General features: G+C 36.0%; 1 protein-coding gene across 6 annotated transcripts in view; it reads right to left on the minus strand.

The window, feature by feature from the left end:
* Positions 1-23,157, minus strand: part of DENND4C (DENN domain containing 4C) — a 75,071-nt gene that overhangs the window by 9,154 nt on the left and 42,760 nt on the right. For 2 of the 6 annotated variants that reach the window (XM_058166261.1, XM_058166260.1), the window contains exons 12-28: positions 22,690-22,908; positions 21,711-21,856; positions 21,405-21,440; positions 20,950-21,080; positions 19,886-20,018; positions 19,501-19,707; positions 16,610-16,738; positions 16,281-16,425; positions 15,718-15,864; positions 12,765-12,890; positions 10,984-11,130; positions 6,633-7,798; positions 5,119-5,299; positions 4,216-4,325; positions 3,468-3,643; positions 1,204-1,383; positions 233-428 (exon numbers count right to left, since the gene is read on the minus strand). In XM_058166261.1, the coding sequence (XP_058022244.1) occupies positions 233-428; positions 1,204-1,383; positions 3,468-3,643; positions 4,216-4,325; positions 5,119-5,299; positions 6,633-7,798; positions 10,984-11,130; positions 12,765-12,890; positions 15,718-15,864; positions 16,281-16,425; positions 16,610-16,738; positions 19,501-19,707; positions 19,886-20,018; positions 20,950-21,080; positions 21,405-21,440; positions 21,711-21,856; positions 22,690-22,908 (3,575 nt within the window). The remainder of the gene's footprint in view (positions 1-232; positions 429-1,203; positions 1,384-3,467; positions 3,644-4,215; positions 4,326-5,118; positions 5,300-6,632; positions 7,799-10,983; positions 11,131-12,764; positions 12,891-15,717; positions 15,865-16,280; positions 16,426-16,609; positions 16,739-19,500; positions 19,708-19,885; positions 20,019-20,949; positions 21,081-21,404; positions 21,441-21,710; positions 21,857-22,689; positions 22,909-23,157) is intronic. The other 4 variants (XM_058166265.1, XM_058166264.1, XM_058166262.1 and 1 more) reach the window with 4 other exon arrangements.

The following is a 23,157-nucleotide window of genomic DNA, read 5'->3' on the forward strand; positions in this document are numbered from 1 at the left end:
CATGGCAATACTGTAAACATACAAGTATCACCATCTTACAATACAGTCAGTTACAATACAGAAACCATTTGAGAGAAGAGAGAGCTCTGTTTTCTAAAAGGAATCATATACAAAATCTGTGGAAGCTGAATCTATGGAACTGAGGCAGAATAAACAATAGGGGGGGAAAAAGATCTCTTGATATCTACCGGTAGTTCCCCTACATATTACCAGGAAAGCCTTGGTTACCTACCACTGTCTCTTGTAAACTATTAGGGAGGCTAACTGTTGAAATGCCATGAGATGGTCTTTGCAGGAGATCAATATTTTGCAGTGGGCCACCAACACTGTGACTCCGAGTCAGAGAAGTCCCGCGTTTTGATGAATTTTTTGTAACAGGAGGCTTTATGTGTTTGAGATTTTTGTCTTCTTCCTCTGCTGTACTGATGCTGAAACACAATACAAACAAGTCATGATTATTAAAGCTAGCAGAACTACAACAAAATATTTCAATGAGCTTCTGGTTCACTAGTCCGGCCGATCCACCATGCCTTCTCTTTCAAGCATTTCTTACCCTGAAATCTGCTCAGAGAGGTGATGGGTATGTGGTGCAGCATTCTATAAGGGCTTTCCTCCCCTTCCAAAAAATGTTATGTTTTTACAAATCTAACTGTACTGATTCCTTGCCAGTTTCTTAATACTGTGTTTTCCCGAAAATAAGACCCGTCTTATATTTTTTTGAACCCTGAAAGAAGCGCTTGGCCTTATTGCCATGTGCTCAAAAGCCCGATTGGGCTTATTATCAAGGGATGTCTTATTTTGGGGGAAACAGGGTACTATTTTGACTGCAACAGTGTCAGCGCTCACTGGCACCATCCACTATTCACAAGAATGCCTTCTCTACTGTATTTTTTGTTGTTGTTGTTGTTGTATTTAATGCACAAAGTGCTTTAAAAATTTGCAGCTACAATAATTCAGTTAAGAGCATTATTACATATTTTATATGATGTGATGAATGAAATCAGAGGAACTCTTCATTCTTCCCATAGCAACACTTTACTGGGTCTTGGCATTTCATTCCCAAACAAGGCCTTTTCTACAAAATGGGGAACATGATGCCAGTCCAGTGTCTTATATTTAAAAGAAATCTGATTTTCAAGTGAACCAATAAATTTCTCCCAAGCATAATGACGCAAGACAGTCCCATTTAATTCCTGTCTATACCTTTGTGTTGCTGGGCTGCTGTTTTCCTCACTGATGGTCTGATTGGCACTTGAAGATTCTGAAAAACTGATCAGATCTGTGGTAGGGATGGAGGCAGATTTTGGATCCAGAGAATCCGTGGTTAATGGAATGTTAGTGCTGTGTAAACTGTCACCAGAGGTACTTGGTTTCAAAAGCAAACTGTAAGGAAAGAAACAGGTAGAAAGTATACAATTACAAAAAAAGAAAGGAATGTGATCAGCATAATTTTGTCCTTTGTAATAGACATAGTCCTTGACTTATGACCACAATTGAGTCTACCATTTATGTTGTTCAGCGAGACATTTGTTAAGTGAGTTTTGTCCTATTTTACAACCTTTCTTGTCACAGTTGTTGTTAAGTGAATCACCACAGTTGTTAAATTAGTAATTTGGAAACTGTGAGAACTTTTAAGGAGTATCTATCTTTCTATATTACTTGGTCTCGAATCTCAACGGCTGTGGAAGATACAAATATTTAACTTGGAGTGGACTGGATAAATACTTAAATTGGACATTATTTGAAAACAAAAAGAGACTATATGGATTTTAAATTTTAATTAAATGTGACATAATTTAAAAGTGTTTACACTTTCTTAAATTGGCAATATGGAGTCTTGGATGTGTGAGGAATTAATTGAGAAGTTTAAAAATATGTGTGAATCACTAAAGGGTAATAAAAAGTTAGAAATTTTGCTGGAACACATAGAACAAGAAATAGGGGAGAAGGTGGCAGAAGAGAACATAAATGAGGAGCAAGAAAATAATATTGAAGGGAAAGGAATTGAATGCAAAAAGCAATTAGTTGATTTCACTGGGATTTACAGTGGCAAAAAAAGAATGGATAGGGGGGAATATCCCCCAAAAAAGAATCAATCAAAGGGTAAAGAGGGAAATAGTGGAAAGAGATTAGGAGAAAACATGGAGATCTATTGGAATAATATATCTAAAAGTGAGAAAAAGGAGTCAGAAGAAAAGATTTAATAAATAAACGACAAAAAAAGAAAAAGAATGGGGAACAAGAAGAAAATTATCAAGAAGTGGAATTTTGGAGAGACCAAGAGAAAGTGGTTAAAGAAGAGAAGATCAGTGGAAAGGAGGAGGGGAAATAAGGTAAATATTAGTAGATTTAAGGGAAATGTATTAATATTATTAATCGTGGATGGTCAATTAAGTTAAAGGGTTTTAATGTAAGATTTGAATATGATGATGTATATTGTTTATAGTAAAACAGGATAGCAGATGAAATGTGCAATGGTAATTTGGTTTAATTTTGAAGACAATTTTAATTAAGACACAAAGTTGAAACGTTAAAAAGTGGGATGGGAATTTTGAGAAATATATTCTGTAATGGAGAAATAAGGTAATTAATTGATATTATTGTAAGACATTAGGCACTAAGGGCAAATAGTGATACTGTTTATGTATTATGTATTAAGGGAAAGTAAGATAAGACAAAGAAGCATGGAAAAAGAATATTATGGCTGAAATTAGAACTATGTAAAATGGACTGGGGGGGTGGAAAATAATATGGTAGAAGTTACAATAACAAGATATGATGAAAAATGATTATAAGATGTGACCCGGTCAACATTCTGTTTATAAAATATGTATGATGAAAGAAAAAATTTAATAAAACTTGTTTACAAAAAAAAAAGTTGTTGAGTGAATCTGGCTTCCCCCATTGACTTTGCTTGTCAGATGGTCGCAAAAGGTGATCACATGATCACAGGATATTGCAACTGTCGTAAATATGCAGTTGCCAAGAATCTGAATTTTGATTGGACTACCGTGGGGATGCTGCAACTGTTGTAAGCATGGAAAGTGACCATAAGTCACTTTTTTCAGTGCTACTGTAACTTTGAACAGTCACTAAATGAACTGTTGTAAGCTGAGGACTACCTGTACTTCCTGTTATTCCAAATTTATCATGCATATCAATTGTTTTTAATTCCTACATTAAGACCAGAGGACTCAATCGGCATTGCCACTCCAGTTAAAAATGAGACTTATAGACCAATTTGTCAATAGAATCATAACACATAAGCACACAGAAGAGAAAACCAAAACTAAAACTGCTTCACCATATAAATAGAAACTTATCCATAGCCAGGATGTGATAATAAAGGATAATTTAACGGGCATACCTAATATTTGTTTGGATGATTACCAAGTTTGCTATCGTCTGCAAAGGCTGAATTATGACGGTATCTCAAAACTATTTAGTGGCTACCAAAGTCTACCAACCTTGCAAGGCCGCGTAAGTCTTTAAATTCCACATTAAGGAGAGGTAAAAAGGCACTTTTGCAAAATGGACATGTAGAATTCAAATTAGAATCATCTGCAGTCCATCCTGCCATAATTTCTTCATCGTAAACCAAGGCACTACAGGCTCGACACTGAGAGCAGCTCGACATTAAGACCTATTTTAAAAAACAACAGCAATGTTTTCTTTAAAGACATGAAAACAAACATTTAACACTCTCAAGTTGTTTTATTCATTAAGAAGACACAAAAATCTATATTTAACTGACCAAAAGCATGTCTAGTTTAGCACACTATTTCCACAATTTCAAATCTTTTTCTACTTCATACTTCAACAGGCAATTAATGTTTTTCAATCTGCATATTATACATGTTTGACTCAATCTTTCTCATCTCTGGCACCAGAGATGAGATGCAACTCCCATCAACTCATACTAGGACTGAAGATGAATTTCAGTCCAAAGTGTCTATAAGGCACCTGTCAAAACTTAATCGTGACGTGTTAAACCGGTGTATGTATTAACAGTAAACACAGACAGTATATGTGGGTCAGTGGATTGAATGCAAATAATATATGAAAAGACACAAATAGTTTTAAAAACTATTTAAGAATAATTCGTTTCAAAAACAGTACTCTTCAAAGGAAACAGAAATTTTTAAAGGTTTTTTTTAATGTTCTGAAAGAAAATTAATTTTATTTTTCATCTTTATTCAAGATTATAAATTTTACCTCCATTGCACAATTTTGGAAGATACTGGATAGACTGGTATTGTACGAAGAGCCATGTTCAGATTTATCAGAATCCAAACCTTTCATACCTCGTGCAAATTGATTTTCCCCTGTGTAAAGTAATGTGGAACAATTTAAAAATTATTAAATTACATATAAAAAGATAGGAAAATATTGACATAATTGCAATATTTAACCACAACTCTTATTACCCCATTAGGCAATAAATTCCTATACTGTTCTGAGAAGTTGCTTTTTAAAAACCAAACCTAAAGAATTGTTGCGGGGAAAATGCTATATCCTCCCAGTGATATGGATTCATAATTATTTTCCATCACATGAAACTGAATTTTTTGAAAGTATTAATGCCACTTCAAATTGGACACATTTTTGCCCATTTCATTTTATATCTCTGTGTTATACTTTTCACTCATCAACAAGCCAGAATTCAGGAGGAAAATTGCTATAGGAACGACTACTAAGTAACACATGCTGCTTTTTCCAATTGAGAATCTACTGAATGAAAAAGCAACCCTAAGGTTATAGTGATTAGCTCTGTTTAGTAGAACTTTAATTTTCAAAAAGGACAGGATGAAAGAACAATTTTTATGCAGTTAGTTGTTTGGGGACAAAGGAAAGGGAAAGGGAAAATTGTATTTATTAAGTAGCAAGTAAGCTTCTTACAATATATTTTTCTCCCAGACCATGTTTCCCAAATGCAGAATGTCATAAACAGTTAATAGAAGAAATTTTGGGTTTTTCCAGGCAACAGTTTTTAAAATGTTGGAGAAACAACTCTACTTTATAAGGAGAAAAACATAGTCAGCCATCTTGCTGGGGATGTACTAATCTGGATTTCTGAATGGAGAAGGACAGACTTGAGCAATTCAAAGTTTATGGTACCTGTAGGATAGTGTGGCTTCCCTAAGTCTCCACTGCTGTTGCTGCTTCCAAGACTTGTGGTGCTCTGCGCAAGTTCACTGGTAGCCAGTCCTGGGATTCCTATTTTTGGCGACTGACAGACGCCTAATATATGATCTTCAAAGCCAGCAGGAAAGGTAAAATCGGGATGGCTGGTTTCCTCCTTCGATTAAAAAGTAAAAGATAAATTCAGAATCTTACACTAATGTAAATGCAAGGGCCAAGGCCCTGACATTTCAGAAGCATGTGTGATTTGCCTTCTTATTTATTTATTTTATTTATTTATTAATTAAACTTTTATACCGCCCTTCTCCCGAAGGACTCAGGGCGGTGTACAGCCTTCATTTAAAACAGTTAATATACATATTAAAATAACAATTAAAAAGCTTATTCAATAAAAGGCCGAAATTAAAATTTAATGTGTTTACAATGTATCTCTCAAGAGACAATGAATAACTGGTTGAAGAAAGTTCTGAAATGGATTAAGAGGGCAATTAAATCCTGAGAGAAGAAACCAATAAAGGTATCTTTTGTAAGTAAGGGATAGAATAATATCTAATGCTTTTCAGGCCAGTGAGATTGGGTGTTTTCAGAGTGTATATAGAAGATTAAAAAAAACTCCCCCAAAGAACAATGATATTATTAACAATGATGCTGCAAATATTTTGCAGAAATACTATTATCTTTAAGTGCTACAAATATGATAAAAGAGGCAGTTAAGTACTTCAAATAGATATTTCTAACTAGTCTTCCTTTTTTGCAGGCAATATCAATTTAAATTCATAGTAGTTTTTCTTTTTACTAATAATAAAAAAAAATTCATGAGACCTTATATGGGAAAACAGATTATATGAATTTTAGTCATTTGATTGTTCAAAAGTAAAAGTTAGTGAATGCTATTCCAAGTATCATTTTACCCCCACCATAACACATGGAATGGAATTTAAAGAGAAATCCTGCATTTCAAATTCTTCAGTTTCAAAATAAAATTAACTCTTAGGAAGTTGCAGGCAAATGAAGAGAAAATTCAAAGGCAGCATGAAAGCCTCAATGGAGCGGATGCAGCCTACGAATTGCCTACTATCTGCATTAAGAAAACACAGGTTACAACAGGAAATCAAAATGCATACTTCAGGTAAGAACAGTATAACCATTTTGTGTTCTGTGTTACAAGGCTATGGACGACATGGGTGAAATTCACTATGTTAAACTGACTAACACTATTTTTCTGGAATGAATTCACCATCCTTTTTTTAATCCAAAGAAATATGATCTAAAAGTTTGACCCAAACATTTGTGGCACCTTCTAAAATAGTGTCAGAGCAAAAGGGAAATAATCTATAGGAGTAGCATTTATTAATGTAAATAAGACCTCAGTGATTTCTGACATATTAAGATAAAGTCTACAGTCTGAAGATTACTTGATACAACTGAACTACCTAACCACTTAAGTAGGTGGGCTAATCAAAGAGGAAAAAAACCCACACAACATTTACCTCATCATCTGAATAACTATATGCTGATGACACTGCTCCCCACATCTTGCTGGCGACATTAGCTGCTTGTTTCATGCCAGATTTCAAGACTTCTATTTTAGGTCCAGATAATATGTGGTCTAGCTTCAGTCCCGACAGAGAAGTGACAACTGCACCCAACGAAGCCTGAGGAGAAGAACGACCCAGCCCTGTTAAAGATATTGACCGTTCTTTTTGGGTGCGCGAAAGAGCCAGTTGCTTTGGCCTTCCAGTAAAGGTTTTGGACCTGGAGACAGATAGACTTTTATGATTAACATTTTGAGTCTGTGGTGGTGGGGGAAGGGGTGGGGGAATGGAATCCAAGCTTGATCTTCTCTCTAAACTGGGCCCTAATGAACTTGGGGAATCCTCTTCCCGATTGCTCTCTTTCCTGTGTAATTCCATACTGGAAGATTTGCTGCCCAAGGGACTTTTTAAATTCATGTAGCTTTCAATTTCCTCAGCCAGATTCCGTGCTACAACCGGTGACATGACCTTTTCTTCCGGCTCGGCAGGTTTGGTTGCTTTTGTTTCCGTGGCCAGCAAAGATAAAGGATCCAAACCCATCTGAACATCTTCCCTTTCAATTGGTTTGGCTACACCATAAAAACTATTCCTTTTGTTTGTTGTCTCTTTGGGTTCTTCTTGCTCAGTTTTAGACTGAAGGGTATCAGGCGGTCTGGGGCTACTGCACTCCGATTCGGCTGTGCTGTCACTAAGTCCGTTTTTCAATTGATCTTCAGGTTCTTCCACAACAGGTGAAGACTTAGCCCCTACTTCCCATGTATTTTCTTCTGCATGAGTTCTGGTACTTTCTGACCCACAGAAGAACTGTATGCCATCGGTGTCATCAAAGGTATGGGATTTACTCATATGGGGTGGAGAGGTTTTGGCCCCCGAAAGAGCGGCAGTGAGGATCTTTGCATCTGCTCCCATCATTATTGCAAGATCACTGGCGTTAGAGTCTAAGCTGTTCTTCTTCAGCAGCATGTCTGCTCTGCTTTCAGTACTGAAACTGCAACTCCTTTCAGAAAAATGTTTTTGCCTTTTCTTCCCTTTTTCACTTGCTCTTTTGGGAGAAGTGTTACAATCAAACACTGAATCCTCAATAGGATCCTGAACGATGAACAGTGGATTGCATGCAGTTCCTTAAACAAAAATATACAGGTCAGTGTTAAAATAATAGCTCATATAAAGCACATTTTTAGTTGTATTTATTACAGGTTTTAAAATACATGTTTAAACTGGCCAATTTAGAGTCTTCCAAACTGAAAAAATTCTGGTGCCTGAGACTCATTGTACGTGACTATTGAAAATTTGCTGCTTCTTTTAGGAATTTGCAAGGTAACAGATCATTAAAATTAACTCAGTGTTATTTTTTTTAATAATAACAGAGTTGGAAGGGACCTTGGAGGTCTTCTAGTCCAACTCCCTGCCCAGGCAGGAAACCCTATACCATTTCAGACAAATGGTTATCCAACATTTTCTTAAAAATTTCCAGTGTTGGAGCATTCACGACTTCTGCAGGCAAGTTGTTCCACTGATTAATTGTTCTAACTGTCAGGAAATTTCTCCTTAGTTCTAAGTTGCTTCTCTGCACTCTTTCTAGTGTCTCAACATCTTTTTTACATCGTGGTGACCAGAACTGAATACAATATTCCAAGTGTGGCCTTACCAAGTGGTATTAACACTTCACATGATCTTGATTTTGTTTTATGGGATTCTACTTTTGGGGTTGTTTTGGAACAGTTTTTTCTGTTTCTGTTTTTGAACACCAGGAGGTGTTTTGGAGGTAGCATGGTATCAAAACAAAATGGTTAATTTGGAAGGAAAAACAGCTGCAGGGAGTCCTGCTTGAGACTGGACAAACAGTTTTCTTTAAAATAAATGGCCAGCTGAAACCAAGATTATCAAAATAAATCTAACATAACATGTTAAGTAGCTCTGACGGAAATATTTAATACTACAATATTTATAGTACATTTCAAAATAATATATCACTGACACAGAATTTGTACTGTCTTTTAAATGGGTGGGAATTCTATATTTGCATATTTTAAGGGAACTTTCTGTGTCCCTTAAACAATTTAAAATAGCAATTTTTGGAATACATACGTATTTATCAAAAATCATTCTCTCAAATACCACAATTATATAACTGCTGTTGTATATCCAAAATTCTGCCAAGATTCACAGCAGTAAATCCTTACTCCCTGGCATAAAAGAATGCTGGGTTTCAGTCAACCGGTCATGCTTTTCTTCGTTACACTTTCTAAAAGAATGGTAGCAAAATATGTGTAAAAGAGGACAAGACTCTGCTTATCCACTGGCAGGATAACTCTCTAAAAACTGAACAGAATGAAAGAAAATTTGGTAAGATAAGAGAAGCTGACAAAAAAAAAAAATCCAGACAAGAAAATGTGGCTAGAGGCTATAGAGAAAAAAATTCCAGGAAAACCCCCCGCAATGTATCTATTCTTCAGGGAAAGGCAACTGAGTAATAGTTTGGAATAGTACCAAGGCCTCTTTGTCATATGACCCAAAGTGAAAGTTATTCAGCCTACTCTGTGCTTCCCAGGGCATAAATAATCAGAAATGTACACACAGATATGTTAAAAGCAGAACAAAACCAGAATCACAGAGATAGCATAAGGGCCCTGCTCTAATTAGACTATTTCATGTATGCACAACTACATACAGAAGGAATATATACCCTGTTTACCCAATAATAAGACCCAACCGGAAAATAAGCCCTAGCATTTTTCAGGATGCTCGCAATGTAAACCCTACCTCCAAAATAAGACCCAGTTAAGATCATCAGCCAGATGGGCACACTTAGTACTGTATTTCCCCGAAAATAAGACCTAACTGGAAAATAAACCCCAATGCGTCCTTTGGAGCAAAAATTAATATAGGACCTGGTGTTATTTTCAGGGAAACATGGGTATGATCTAATCAGAGAAAAGGCATTTTTTGTTTCCCTGCGTGTATACAATATGTGAACACATGACGGAGGATCTGATCATACACACACACATGGAGAAACAAAACATGCCTCTTCTCTGATTAGACCCATACAGGTACAAAACCAATACTTAATCACAGACCTTGGGGAGAACATGCATGTGCACATAGATGCTACACATAACTCTGTTACAGAGAAGAAAACCGAAACACCTCATATAACTGAACATTTCATGATTACAGCAAAACACCAAACATGCCTTGTCCTTATGAAACACACAACGATCATTCTTCATTTTTTTTTAAAAAGTTATTTTTTATAAATCTTGGTCATGAAGTCAGCCAAAAAGATGTTCATGAAGTCAATCATGAAGCCAACTAGCAAGTGGAAGACACAAGGATTGTTTCCAAATATTAATTATTGAGTTTATCTCCTATCTTGGTAATTTTGTGGCCACTCCTTGGAAATAGTATGGATATAATTTGCCATTCTTCCAAAATACTTTTCAACCTTACAAACTAAACTACAAATCTCCCAAACCAAGGCTGATCTTTATTAGCTTCATAGCCTAAACATGATTAACCAGATACTGCTATTGCTAGCCTCTATTGGAGGAATGGCACACAGACTGCTGGTTTCCTTCATCAGAACCTTTTAAAAAAATTATTAATGTTAAGAATTAGCAAGGCACATTTGAAGAAGCTAAAGCAAGTTTAATTTGGTACCAATATGTACTGAATTAGTAAGAAAGGCAGATAAAAGTTTTAAATTAGAGGTTTCAACACATATGTCTCAAATGAGCCTCATTTATCTTTTATAAAGTTTACAAAACTACTGGGAATCATATATCCCTTGCAATTTAAACTTAGGATAAATATATATAAGGTGTGAGATTACATTTAGTGAGAGAAAAATCATCATCATCATCATCATCATCATCATCATCATCAATTAAATGAATACCATAGTTCTTAGATTAGGTATTTTCCATTGTTTGGGTTCTAATCAAGAGCCTAAAAATCATGGAAGTATCACTATATATAGGACAGTGGTTCTCAACCTTTTCTTCATCACTTACCCCTTTTAAATTCCTTTTGTGGCCACAGACTACCAAGACATAACTCAAGATTTAAATCTTAACATTACTTCAAGCCTTCGCTGACTCTCTGTGACTACATCGCAGTTCCCCCAGAGGTCCACGGATCACAGGTTGAGAACCACTGATGTGGAACGTTCCAAGCAAGGTGGTTGTTAATTATTACTGAATGTTTTTTTCACATAATAAATTTATTCTCTTGGACAAGTCAAGCACAGCATCAGTGATTTCTAATTATATTTCTAATAAGCCAAATATATTGATTAGCTTACCACCACTGCTTTTCCTGCCAGGATGAACAAACATACCAGAAGGAATCTTCACAATACTGCTTGAGGAATGCAAAGGCACTTCCACAGGGGTTTGAGATTCCATATTAGAGTGCTGTTTTCCTGCAGATTCATTGGTGCCAGAAAAATCTTCAGAAGAGAGAGCGAGAGAGAGAGAATTGACTTCCATATTAGTGAAAGTAGAGAAAAAAATGAATACCATATCTAGTAGCAAGTACCTGACTAACATTTCCCAGATCTTCCAGTCAGCATGTATTTTCCAGTAAATCTGGGAAGGGTCTAAGTCATGTCCCAAAAAGTGCAACCAAGACAATCCTTTTACAGCACAGTTATTTTTATATGCAGCTTTATCCCTCCAACCAATAAAATGGCCATCCATGTTATAACAAAGTACTTAGAATGGAGAACAAAATCTTGAATAGGGGGAAAATTGTAGTAGAGTTAGAATTTCTTAAATGGTAGAGTTGGTAATTTATCCCCAAAAGTACTTTTAAAAATCAGATTTTATCTGTATTTTTGGAACCTTTTTCCAGTTATTTTCAATTGTAGTCTCCATCTATGGAATATTTTCTAAAGAAATGTTCACCTGACCTTCTGTTCTGCTTAATATCACATTGAAGATTCTTTTATTTTCTAAGCAATTTAAGAAGCATGTGTTTATCTTAGAACTGGAAAGTTTATGCCAAATTTATTGCCAATATTAATTCTGCTTGATTTTTATCATTCTTAGTGTGCTTTTTTATTGTTCTTATACTTTCCTTTTTCTTTTTAGTTATTTAATGTCTTTCAACTCACTGCACACCACCCAGCTAATCCTTCTTTTGAGTGATGTACAAGCACGATCAATCAAGATAATCCTCTTTAAAAGTGATGTTCCAGAATGTAAATTCTGCCATTAGATCCCAATTAAACTTACAATCATGGAAATACTAAGTTAGAAAGTGCCATTTAAGCTATCAAGGCCAATTCCTGCTTAGTACAGGAATCCAACCTATCCACATACATGGCTGTCCAGCCTCTGTTTAAAACATGTCTAATAAAGATCAACCCCAATCATCTTGGTTGCTCTTCTCTGAATCTTTTCCACTCTGAATCCTTAAAATACAACTCCAGAACTAAACAGAATAGTGGAAATGGAAATATTTCTTCCCAAGATTTAGAAACTATATTCTGTGGATACAACCTATAATTGCAGCTGCCCTTTTTAACAGCTACAGTACATTATACTTGTTAATTCATACAGGTAGTCCTTGACTTACGACCACAATTGAGCCCAAAATTTCTGTTACTAAGCAAGACAGATGTTAAGTGAGTTTTGCCCCATTTTATGACCCTTCTTGACACAATTGTTAATTGAATCATGGCAATTGTTACATTAGTAACACATCTGTTACGTGAATCTGGTCTCTCCATTGACTTTGCTTTTCAGGTCACAAAAGTTGATCACATGACCCACAGGGACACTGCAACCATCATAGATATGAGCCAGTTGTTAAGCATCAAGATTCTGATCACATGACCATGGGCATGCTGCAATGTTCGTAAGTGTGAAACACAATCATAAGTCATTTTTTTCAGTGATGTTGTAACTTCGAACGGTCACTAAACGAATGTAAGCTGAGGACTACCTGTGTTTATTTAGTAATCAACTAACTAGATCTTTTGCACAAGTGTTAATATCAAGCCAGATAAAACCAATTCTAAATAAGTACAATTTAGAAAGCCTACTTTAAAAGAAAAATTCTCCCATCCATCTAACGCACCTCCAATTAAGTCTTCACCTTTGGCAGCAAGATCTTTTTCTCTAAGCACATCTGTTGAATGAAGGTGGTCCCCGTCATCCTTTATAAGTTCATCTTTGGAACCGTAGCCTTGATCTGACTGACCTCCTGGGGAGTGGGGGAGAAACAAGACTTGTCCATTTGCTTTTCTTTCTCTGCCCCCAGAACATAATATTTTAATTACCAGAAATGCGTGTTGCAATGTTTTATTTTAAAAACAAAATTATTAACAAAGCGTATCGGAAATTCAGTGAAGAAAGAACAGCAGCAGAAGGTGCAGTAAAAGGCATGTTTGAGATCTAATTTGCAGAGTGTATTATTATAGGTGAACTTTAACAGAAGGTGATATGCGTAACTCAAAACAGAGAAACAGGAATCATGTTCGTTTCTTTTCATTTCATCAATTACAATCAAATGACTCTCAGGGTTGACCAGATGTATTTTTTAAAAAAAAAAAGTCTTAAAAATATCCGTGGTAGACATAAAAGCAACATAAAATCAAAACAGTGCAATAGTAACAGTAACTCATGAATAAAACAACTAAAAATATAAATAAGCAGAACTGGCCCAATATAGTTAGGGTGCTCTAGAACAGTTCAAGGAGGACACCAACCTCATTTCTACAGGGAGGCCGTTCTACACAATCAGCACTACTAATGCGAAGCCTCAGATCCCTTTATCTCCTTTAAGTGGGGCACTAACAGCAGTTTCTCCCTATATGACTAAATAAGCCAGGTTCACCCTGGTTGGGGCATGTGGTGCTAAAGATACCCAGGTGCCAAAGCAAAAAGAGCCTTATAAATCAGCCCTTATAATGGCACATATCAAGGAGCTTATTAATCCCTTTGCCCCTCTTCCCTCTGAGGTAAAATGATTGTACTGCTGTTGTTTACTTATTTATATGCATATCTAAATTCATACTCCCCCCTGTATTAATCTCGCCTGAGCTCTACTAATCTGGTATAAACCCTGCTCTCCTTGGCTACAGAATTTAGCTCTGCTAGTGCTACCTTCATAACCTCAGGAGCGGTGCTTTTCTTAATTCTAATACAGCCTTTCCCAACCAAGCAGCTTCTAGATTAAGTGTGACTATAACTCCCATAATTCATCAATAATACCAACATATTCAGAGGTAAAAAACAAAAAAACCACTGGGACTTGAGGCTGAAATTCTTATATAATCAGTTTGAAAAACACTGATTTTAAATTAATGTTTTTCAAACCTGGCAACTTTAAGGTGTGGAACTTCAATTCTCAGAATTCGCCAGCCGGTAAGTTGCCAAGTTTGGGAAAAAAAATAAAGTACTGTCCTAAATGGTGACGCACTGTCTCCACACTCCTCTAGTTACATGGCTGGAGATAAAAAGGCTTGCAACTTGAACAAGAGTCAAATCCCAGACTAGAAGAAGCATAAAATCTTTCTACTGAATAATAAATGGAAGGAGCAAAATTCCATCAATTAATGACATCTGAGGTATATGCTATGTGTGGGTGGGTGTTTCCAAAGTAACTTGCTATTATTTAAAATAGCAGGTTGAAAAGTCAGCCGCTGTTTTTTTATATTGATTTACATTAATTCATGGGAAAATTACCTGCAGGGTTTAACATTCAACAGCAGAATTAATGCACATCTGCCTCCAAGGATTCGCACCACACAAGTCTGCACCCCACACCATGACAGCCAAGGATAAATGCAGCACCAAGAGACAGCACAGAGCAAGAAGCAGAGCAACAAGGATCAGAGAGAAGGAATATTTAGTTATCTACTACTAGACAAATACAAGAAGCCATCTACGCAAAACAGAGACAGACTAAAATTGTTTTAAAAAGAAGGAAGTCAGAAAGTTTAGTAGAGAAAACTGAGGAACGGTACAACATTTAGATTTATACCTAAGAGCAGGATTTTAAAAATATGATTATCTTTGTTTCATTTAAAATATGAAACTTACAGCTAAGTGACAGTCAGGAAACTCTTTTCAGAAAGATTCAGCTATCTGCACTTTAAAAACCCTTTAAAAATTTATCTTTAATCACCAAATGTGTGCTATATATAGAATGCTCCCCACTTAATGCAAGTTCCTGTGAAATTTTCTGAAGCACAGTATTCCATGCTTAGCATAAAGTGACCCTAGTGTATTCCTTTGCCCTCCTAAAAACTTTACCAAAGTTCAAATAAATGTATTTGGGATACAGCACAATCCCCAGGAAGATATTATTATTTATTAGATTTAGATATACGGTACAGTCAGTGGTGGGATTCAAATAATTTAACAACCGGTTCTCTGCCCTAATGATTTCTTCCAACAACCAGTTCACCAAACTGCTCAGAAAGTTAACAACCTGTTCTCCCGAAGTGGTGCGAACCGGCTGAATCCCACCACTGGGTACAGCAGAAATAAAGAGCACCAGTTGCAGCACTCTTATCAGTGCCTCCTTCACTCAAGCAAATATTTTCCTGGGATCACATAATTCTATCTGGATTTAGTTCACTGCATGTCCTCACATATAATTCACTTGTGCTGAAAGGCCAAAAAAGTTGCAGGCTAAATAAACATAAAAGTTCAAGTTGGTATAAAACCACAATTCTTTACATTGAATTAATACTATCCTTTTCCACTTGCCTCTTCCTCTTCTGCTGACTAGCTATTTTTCTCTTAAACGTGAGGGAGAAAAACAGAGGAGGAAAAAGCTACCTACAACAGTTGCACAAGCTAAGCGTGTACATCCAACTTGTGATCTATGCGTGCAATTTGCTTCCTGGTGAAGCAATCTGGAGCAGAGTTTGGATTCTGCTATTCATGGGATTGGCAGGGAGCAGAAAACATTTATCTTTTCCTCTCTCTATAACACATAATCTTTGTAATAGAAACATATTAATGCCAGCAGCATATTAGAAAGACATTGCATAGTTAGTGAACCCCAACAGATCTAATACCTGTGCTAGAGTGATTATCAATGGAATCAAGCCTGACTAAGTCTCTGACGAAGAGTGTGTGCTCCCCACTGTTAGCATCATTAGAACTATCCACACTACCATGGCTCACCGTGTCCCCATCACTTCCACCTGGGATCTTCTGTGAAGCTGAGGACAGGAACAATAATATATTAATTAAAAAAAACAAAGAGCAGCAGAATTGTAATCTACAGCATCACTGAAGGACTGACCCAAGACCTTTTTTGGCAAATGAAGACCAATCCACTCAAATCAATGTGCTTATTGCAGGCTATTTTTGGAAATCCAAAGCCCAAATCCTCACATCCCCTTCCTTTCAGTGATATCTTGAAGCTCCTGCTTCACAGTATAGCTATTTAAGACATAATGAAAACAGCACAAAACCCCACACGCATCGCAGTACCCCATTTGATACGCTGCACTTATATTTTAATTGTGCCTGTTTCCTCACATGCGATCACATCACTGCACAATAAGAATTTATGACTAATCTGAAGCAGCAGGATTTATATTTTGTTTATGGCAGTAAAGGATTGTGACATTACCTGGTACTGAAGCAACCTGTGAAGTCTGTGTAGATTTTTTGAGACATTGCCTTAATTGTGCCATACTGTGTACTACATTTCGCAATTTTGTCCAAAGAAATATACCGCTACGATTACTGCTAGGCCAGGGATTCTCCAAAACTGCCTGAAAGAGTGAAATTACTAAGAAAAATATTTTCAAAAAAGTCAACATTCCGTACTTGACCTCTGTATAATCCATGCCCTGTAATCTCAGTCAGATAGAATTATATCACTGTTATGCAACGGTGATAAGGAAGGAAGTTATATATAAATCTTCTTTATATAGTATTTATTAATTTTTTGCTTACCTTATTGTAGTAGCCATAAGTAATTGCGTTTGGTTCTATGCCAGAATTTTTCATCTCAAAGAGAATCCGCACAGCCAGAACAGGATGGCCCCAAAGTCCACAGAGCAGCATTAAAACTCTATAACACACCTGATAAATATTGAAAAGAATATAGATTTTATAGATAGTAAAGCATCAAGCATGACTATTTTTACAATAGAAGTTCTCTTGGCAGGTATCATCAATCAGCAGAGGAAAACTAGTTTAAAGCAGAGAGGTATTCTATCACTGACTTAGAAAGCTGCCAACATATTAAAATAATATCCCAAACACATACCGTACATAACTTCTGGTCCAATTCTCTTAGCTGCTGCCAAAATCAATAAACCTACTGATACTTTAGGAAGGCAAAACTACCTATTTTTACCACAAGCCAATCCACAGAAAAGAAAACCATACAAACTGTTTAGCATTACACAACAAAATAATTGCAATCCTTTCTTTAAGTAAGTACTTAAAGGGGACTGTATTGCAATTAATTGGTATATTTTTGTGACATTTTAATTCAGGTAAATATGACTAGGAACTTGCTTAAGTACATCTAACTTATAATCATCTGTTTTTTTAGAGAGCTCAAGAGGGCTGGGGGGGGAATTTAATTTTATTTCCACAATCCTATGAGATAGGTTGGGCCAAGAATAACCTGCTCATCCATCTGACTTGCCATGACTCAGAATTTTTTAGAACCTGGATTTCCTTGATTTTAGTCCAATAATCTTAGGTACTTGGTGTACCTAAAAACAAAAACATCAAGTTACAAAATTCTCCCATACAACTACCTAATGTTAAACACACTGTGCTTACTGAAATTTACAGGATCCTCTTCCAGGTTAGGGTTAAGAAGGCCAGCATGTCCAAGCAAGATGGGACTGAATTGTGACTTCCCTACTTTACTGCAACAGGGGTGCAAATCTGAGGAATGTCCTAGGTGCTTGGGCAAACTGGCAACTGAAGTAATGGGCTTCGTCTCCTTCTGACTGCCAAGTTTATCTGAGTGTTCAACTGGAAAAGAACAACCTAGCCAGTTGTTGCTCTGGCTCTCTAAGACCTCCAGCCCTCTTTTCTGCAAGATCCACAGTTTTCCCATATTTCCATTCTCTGTTTTACTCAAGACCTCTATTCCATCATGCAATCCATTCCTGATCCTGCTACAGCTGAATTGAGCCCAGGTCTTCAGCACACCTGCCTGTCTTCCTAGACCCACAACCCATGTGACATTCACACTCCTTCCAGACCGGCTGTGTTGCCAGGTTCCTGCACAGATTCTGACTGCTTACAGTTCCTCTTTAGCATAGCTGTCTACTTCTCTTTCCCAATCCATCAGTCTGTGTGGTTCTTTAGCCCTCCTCATAGACAACTAGCTCTTTGCTTTTCAATTCTTCTCTAATTTGCTTGTAACTTCCTTCAAGGTTAAGACCAAATTTAAAGCAAAAGTTCTTGGCACAAAAGTGAAGCTATCCAAACTTTGAAGATGCATTTGAGCTAAGATATTGATTTTCTATTGCAGTACAAGTGGAAATAGGGACAAGTTTCAGAATATTTTTTTTTAAATTTACAGAAGATTGAAAAGGACAATTTCCTTTAGAATAGAATAGAATAGAATTTATTGGCCAAGTGTGATTGGACACACAAGGAATTTGTCTTGGTGCATATGCTCTCAGTGTACATAAAAGAAAAGATACGTTCATCAAGGTACAACATTTACAACACAATTGATGATCAATATATCAATATAAATCATAAGGATTGCCAGCAACAAGTTATAGTCATACAGTCATAAGTGGAAAGAGATTGGTGATGGGAACTATGAAACGATTAATAGTAGTGCAGATTCAGTAAATAGTCTGACAGTGTTGATGGAATTATTTGTTTAGCAGAGTGATGGCCTTCGGGAAAAAACTGTTTATCTGCCTCTTATGTAATAATGTAATAATGGTGCCATGTTTAATCATTTCTTTTCCAAAATGTCAGTTTTTTACCTACTAGTCTGTATTTTTAATAGATGTAATGCATGGTAAAATTTCATACACAATGAGCATTTGAATGTAAGCTGATGCAATCTCAAGTAATTGTAAAATTTCTTACTTTTTAATAATCACAACCAGAAATTACAGGAGAGTTGGATTTTAACAGTATAATGAAGCAGATTTTATTTTCTTAGTGGCGATATCTACAGTATGCTATAAATATCTCCCAATGAAATAAAAAAAAGAATAAAGAAGGATCAGAAAATTGCTCTCTACTTTCAGATCTAGCCAAGAAAAAACAATAATAGGTATTTGTGCTACAAATAAAAAGATTTAATTCTATCAGTAATTTGGGAATGCACAGAATGATGGGTCATCTGGTATGAGTTGCAGGTGGTTAACAAAATGTTTTCTTACTGCATTAAATTGGGCTGTAGCTTGCCTGTTTTACAAACTGTATCAAGCTATCTTATTTAGAACTGATTGGAATTAAAAGAATTTACTGGAAATCCAAAGTTGCAGAACATTGTCTTTTTGTGGAAAAACAATGGGCCAGTATAGATTTTTTTGTCCAAGAACCTCTCTTGATCCCAGTGTGAATATGCAAGCAACCAGATGAAAGATTAGTATGAACAAGTCTCCATTTTGTCAACTATCCTTGCACATACATGCATGTGCATGCACATAAAGACCAATCCTGGGAGACAGGTAGCAGCGTTTCTGAGTTTTCAAAAAGATGCTTCATGCTTTTGCACCTCAGATTAACGAGTGTTTGCAAAGCAAATCTGCACTGGACTAGAAGGCAGCAAATATCATAAATATTATTTCAAGACAAAGAAATAATATTTTATATCCTTTTATAGCACCTTTACAGCATTGACTTACTTCATCTAGTGGTTCCACATCTGTTTTTTTCATTTTAATAAGAACTTCATATGCTTGCTGCAGGGCTCTGACTTTGGGATGTGAAAGTCTAACATAGGCTGGGAGACAAATAAACCATAAGCTGTAACAATGACTGAAAAGGAATTTGGCCCACTGTGGGGAGTTTGCATAGCATCTCTTGGCGAGTTTATGGGCTGCTTTTATCTCCTGCAAAAACAAAAGAATAAAAATAGACACATCTTAAAAGGAATCTAAGGAGTGTCAGGTAATGTGCTTTTTTAACAGCTTGAAATGTGGAAAAAAAGAGTATGTACTTCTGCTTGTTATATCATTTTCCCCCCAAACTTATTTCAACTCTGAATGTTATCTTAAAAATAAAAATAACCTGCTTGGTCCTCTTTGCCATCAGTGCTGGACTATTTGAAATGTTGCTTTTAGCTGGGTGTCTCTTGAAGGAAAGTTTGAGATCTTGTGGCCGGTCAAAGAGCTTAAACTCTAACTTAGGGAAGGTTTTGTAGCTGGAAAAGAAAATCAAAAATTATACAACACTGTCTTCCATTCATAATAGGACAATAAAATGAATTTAAGGTCCACCCATTCTAAACAACAGCACACAAATTGAAATGATTCTGAAAGGAAAGGATGCTTATTCCAAGATGAAAAGAACAAGAATGGATTATATTAGGAAATAGCTTTAAGCAATTTGATGCATTACTTTAAAAGTTTCAACTGTACGATATTGTCACATGGAACTATTTTTATTATGAAAGAATTAGAGGGAATCAATAGTTTTCACGTATCAAAATAATTTCTGAAATCATTCTGATACCTAAAGGACTCCCAATTTAATTATTTATTATTTGGAACAAATAACTAAGAAACCATAACGATGAGTAACTTCCATGCTCGAGGTGCACTGTTAAGCAAGTTATTAAAAATACCAGAATATGGTCTATAAAATGTTTCAAATTTGCACTAAATTTCAACCACTCCAGTTTAAGAGAAAAATCTTTTTTCAGTGTTTTGAGTTAAAAGAAGAGTTTTCAATTCAAAACAGAGGTATTTCAAACTGAAAGAATTCCAAAATATTAATCAAAAGCAGATTCTCAGTGGAAACAGAGCATTTCAAATTTTAAATAATTCAAATTCCATGTATTTTGCGTACCCCTGCTGAGCATGTTGGCTAAAAAATTATTCTCTAAATTTTAATAATTAGAAGAAATTAAAAGTCAAGGTAACAGTAATTTTAGTAAGATTAACTTTCAGTATAATGGACACTCTTGATAAAAGATCCTTGTCCGATCTTTTGATCTCCAGATGTGAGAGGAACCACATTTTCTAAGATTCCTATCTAATCATGGCCACCCCAAACCCATCTGGACAGCACTAAATTAGGGAAGGCTGGATGAAAATAAAGAGAAATCTATCCAAATGCCATTAAAAGAATACCTATACTTTGGTAATCTTTCCTGTCCATCGTCTGGAGGTGGCTCTGGTGGCATTATAAATACTGTATGTTCACTCTTCTGAGATTCATCAAATTCAATTAACCGGATATCCTCTGCAGAGTCTACATCAACCTGCAAATATGTCACACTTTAATATCACAATGCTATTTCAAAGCCTTAAGGATGCAACTGTAAGCACAGAGTGGGATGTAGAAGAAAAGGTAGAAGAAGCTATGACTATGTACACATCTTGCAGCTTTCTGCCACTAGCACTGCTAGAAGATCCACAAAATACTAATATAGCAGCCATTCAATTTTCAAGTAGCAGATCTAGAAAAAAAGATATATTAAGATTCCCAGACAACTACTTGATCAATCACATCTTCCATTTCCATCTTATTACCATACATGCTTAATTATCAGCAAATTCTTGTCCCATGAGAAGTAAATAAATACCTTATCTCCTTTTTCTGATCCTTTCTCAGGAAAAAGCTAAAATAAATATTAGAAATAAATGCTTAATTTTTGTAAATAAGCACAATGTTTTGCTATTATGTATAGTGTAAACTTTTAAATTTTCTTGCCTAATAGAATCTTGCCTGAATCTAATGTGGATAACATGAGAACATTTCCAAGATAAAACACAGTTAACATAAAAACTCAATCGCACGGTGGTTAAAGAGTTAAAATGTTGCTCCCCCCAAAATAGTCATGCACCAAATTTAAAGCAAAATGATATATTTACCCAATAAATATCTTTACCTTTTCTACACAGTCATCAAAAAATGCTAATCCTGTATCTTTGTCACTCACAAAACTGCATTCTTCAATGAAGCGGCTAAAAATCTGGGTCTTTGTTAAAGCTGTGTAGAATTTTGTGTAGGCACGGTCTCTACTTTTTAAAAATCCTAGTATATATAAAGGAAGAAAATAAAATAGCTATACATTACAATTACAATTATTTCATTTTTCTGTTTATTCATCTCCTATAACACTGAGCAGGGTTTCCACAATATGGACATTCTGGGTACACACCTATTTATCGAAAAGACCCTACACAAATTGCTTTCAGCCTATATTCTGCTCTTACGATACAACATCAAGATTTGGTACTTTAAACAACATAAACAATGATAGCCAGATGACAGTAGGTTTTTTTTAAAGTTTTGCTTCAGAGTTTTGAAACATAACATCTCTTTAGTATCTGTGTCCTGTTATTGATAGTTTTGGAACTTGATCCACTTGGAAAATTTGGAGCTCTTAAAGCTCTTTTAAGAATTGGGAGATCATGCATTCTTCTTCTGAATTCTAGCTGACGGAATCACTTCATGTGACTCTTTAAAGAGCAATTACCACCTTCTATAATATGTAATTTAGCATTTTAGACAAGCAACAACAATCCTATGGAACAGATGACAGAGAGGGAATTATCTGCCAGTGTTCGCAGGTCCTCCCCCCATTCTTCAGTTGTGTCTACCCATCACACAAAATTGGGCTGTGGACATATTTTGGATTCACTCAAAAGAAATCATCTAATGGCACTGAGGAGGTGTGCTTTCTCTGTTGCACTGCCTGGCCGGAATACCAGCAAAGCTCCTACTCTATTTTATTCTAGTCTTTATTCTATTGCATACAAAGAAGAAACTGGCAAGCTGAGAAGACTAGTATTAGCTACAGTTGAAGTTCAACTGCTATTTTATTTGAAAACTACCATTTATTCCTGTTGATCTCCCGATCTTACCTTGAAGGTCAAATAGGGAATCCACAGCTGTAGTTTTATTTGAAGGTGCTTGTGTGATTGGCTTAAGAAAAATTCGATACCCTTTCAAAATATAGGCCATAAAACGCAGGAAGGCTTCCTGAATCTCCATTTCAAATTGTGTCATCTTTTTCTGCCAGGAGAAATCTGCCTCTATCGGCTTCATTTCGACGGCAGAGCCTTCTTGGGTCTTTCTGTGAACTGGATTAGAGAGTGGAATAAGGCAGATAAAATTAAGGAGACTTAAATACTTAATTAAATGAATGTAGTCAAACACCCACCACCAAGAGACAATACAGAATAAATGTTTGAAAAAGAATGAATTTGCAGGAACCCAGGTGGTGCAGTGGTTAGAATGGAGTATTGCTGGCTAACTCTGCACACACCCTAGAGTTCAACACTCACTGGCTCAAGGTTGACTCATGATTCCATTCTTCCGAGGTTGGTAAA

Source organism: Ahaetulla prasina, chromosome 2 (genome assembly GCF_028640845.1).
Source record: "Ahaetulla prasina isolate Xishuangbanna chromosome 2, ASM2864084v1, whole genome shotgun sequence".
NCBI classification, from domain to species: Eukaryota; Metazoa; Chordata; class Lepidosauria; order Squamata; family Colubridae; genus Ahaetulla; species Ahaetulla prasina.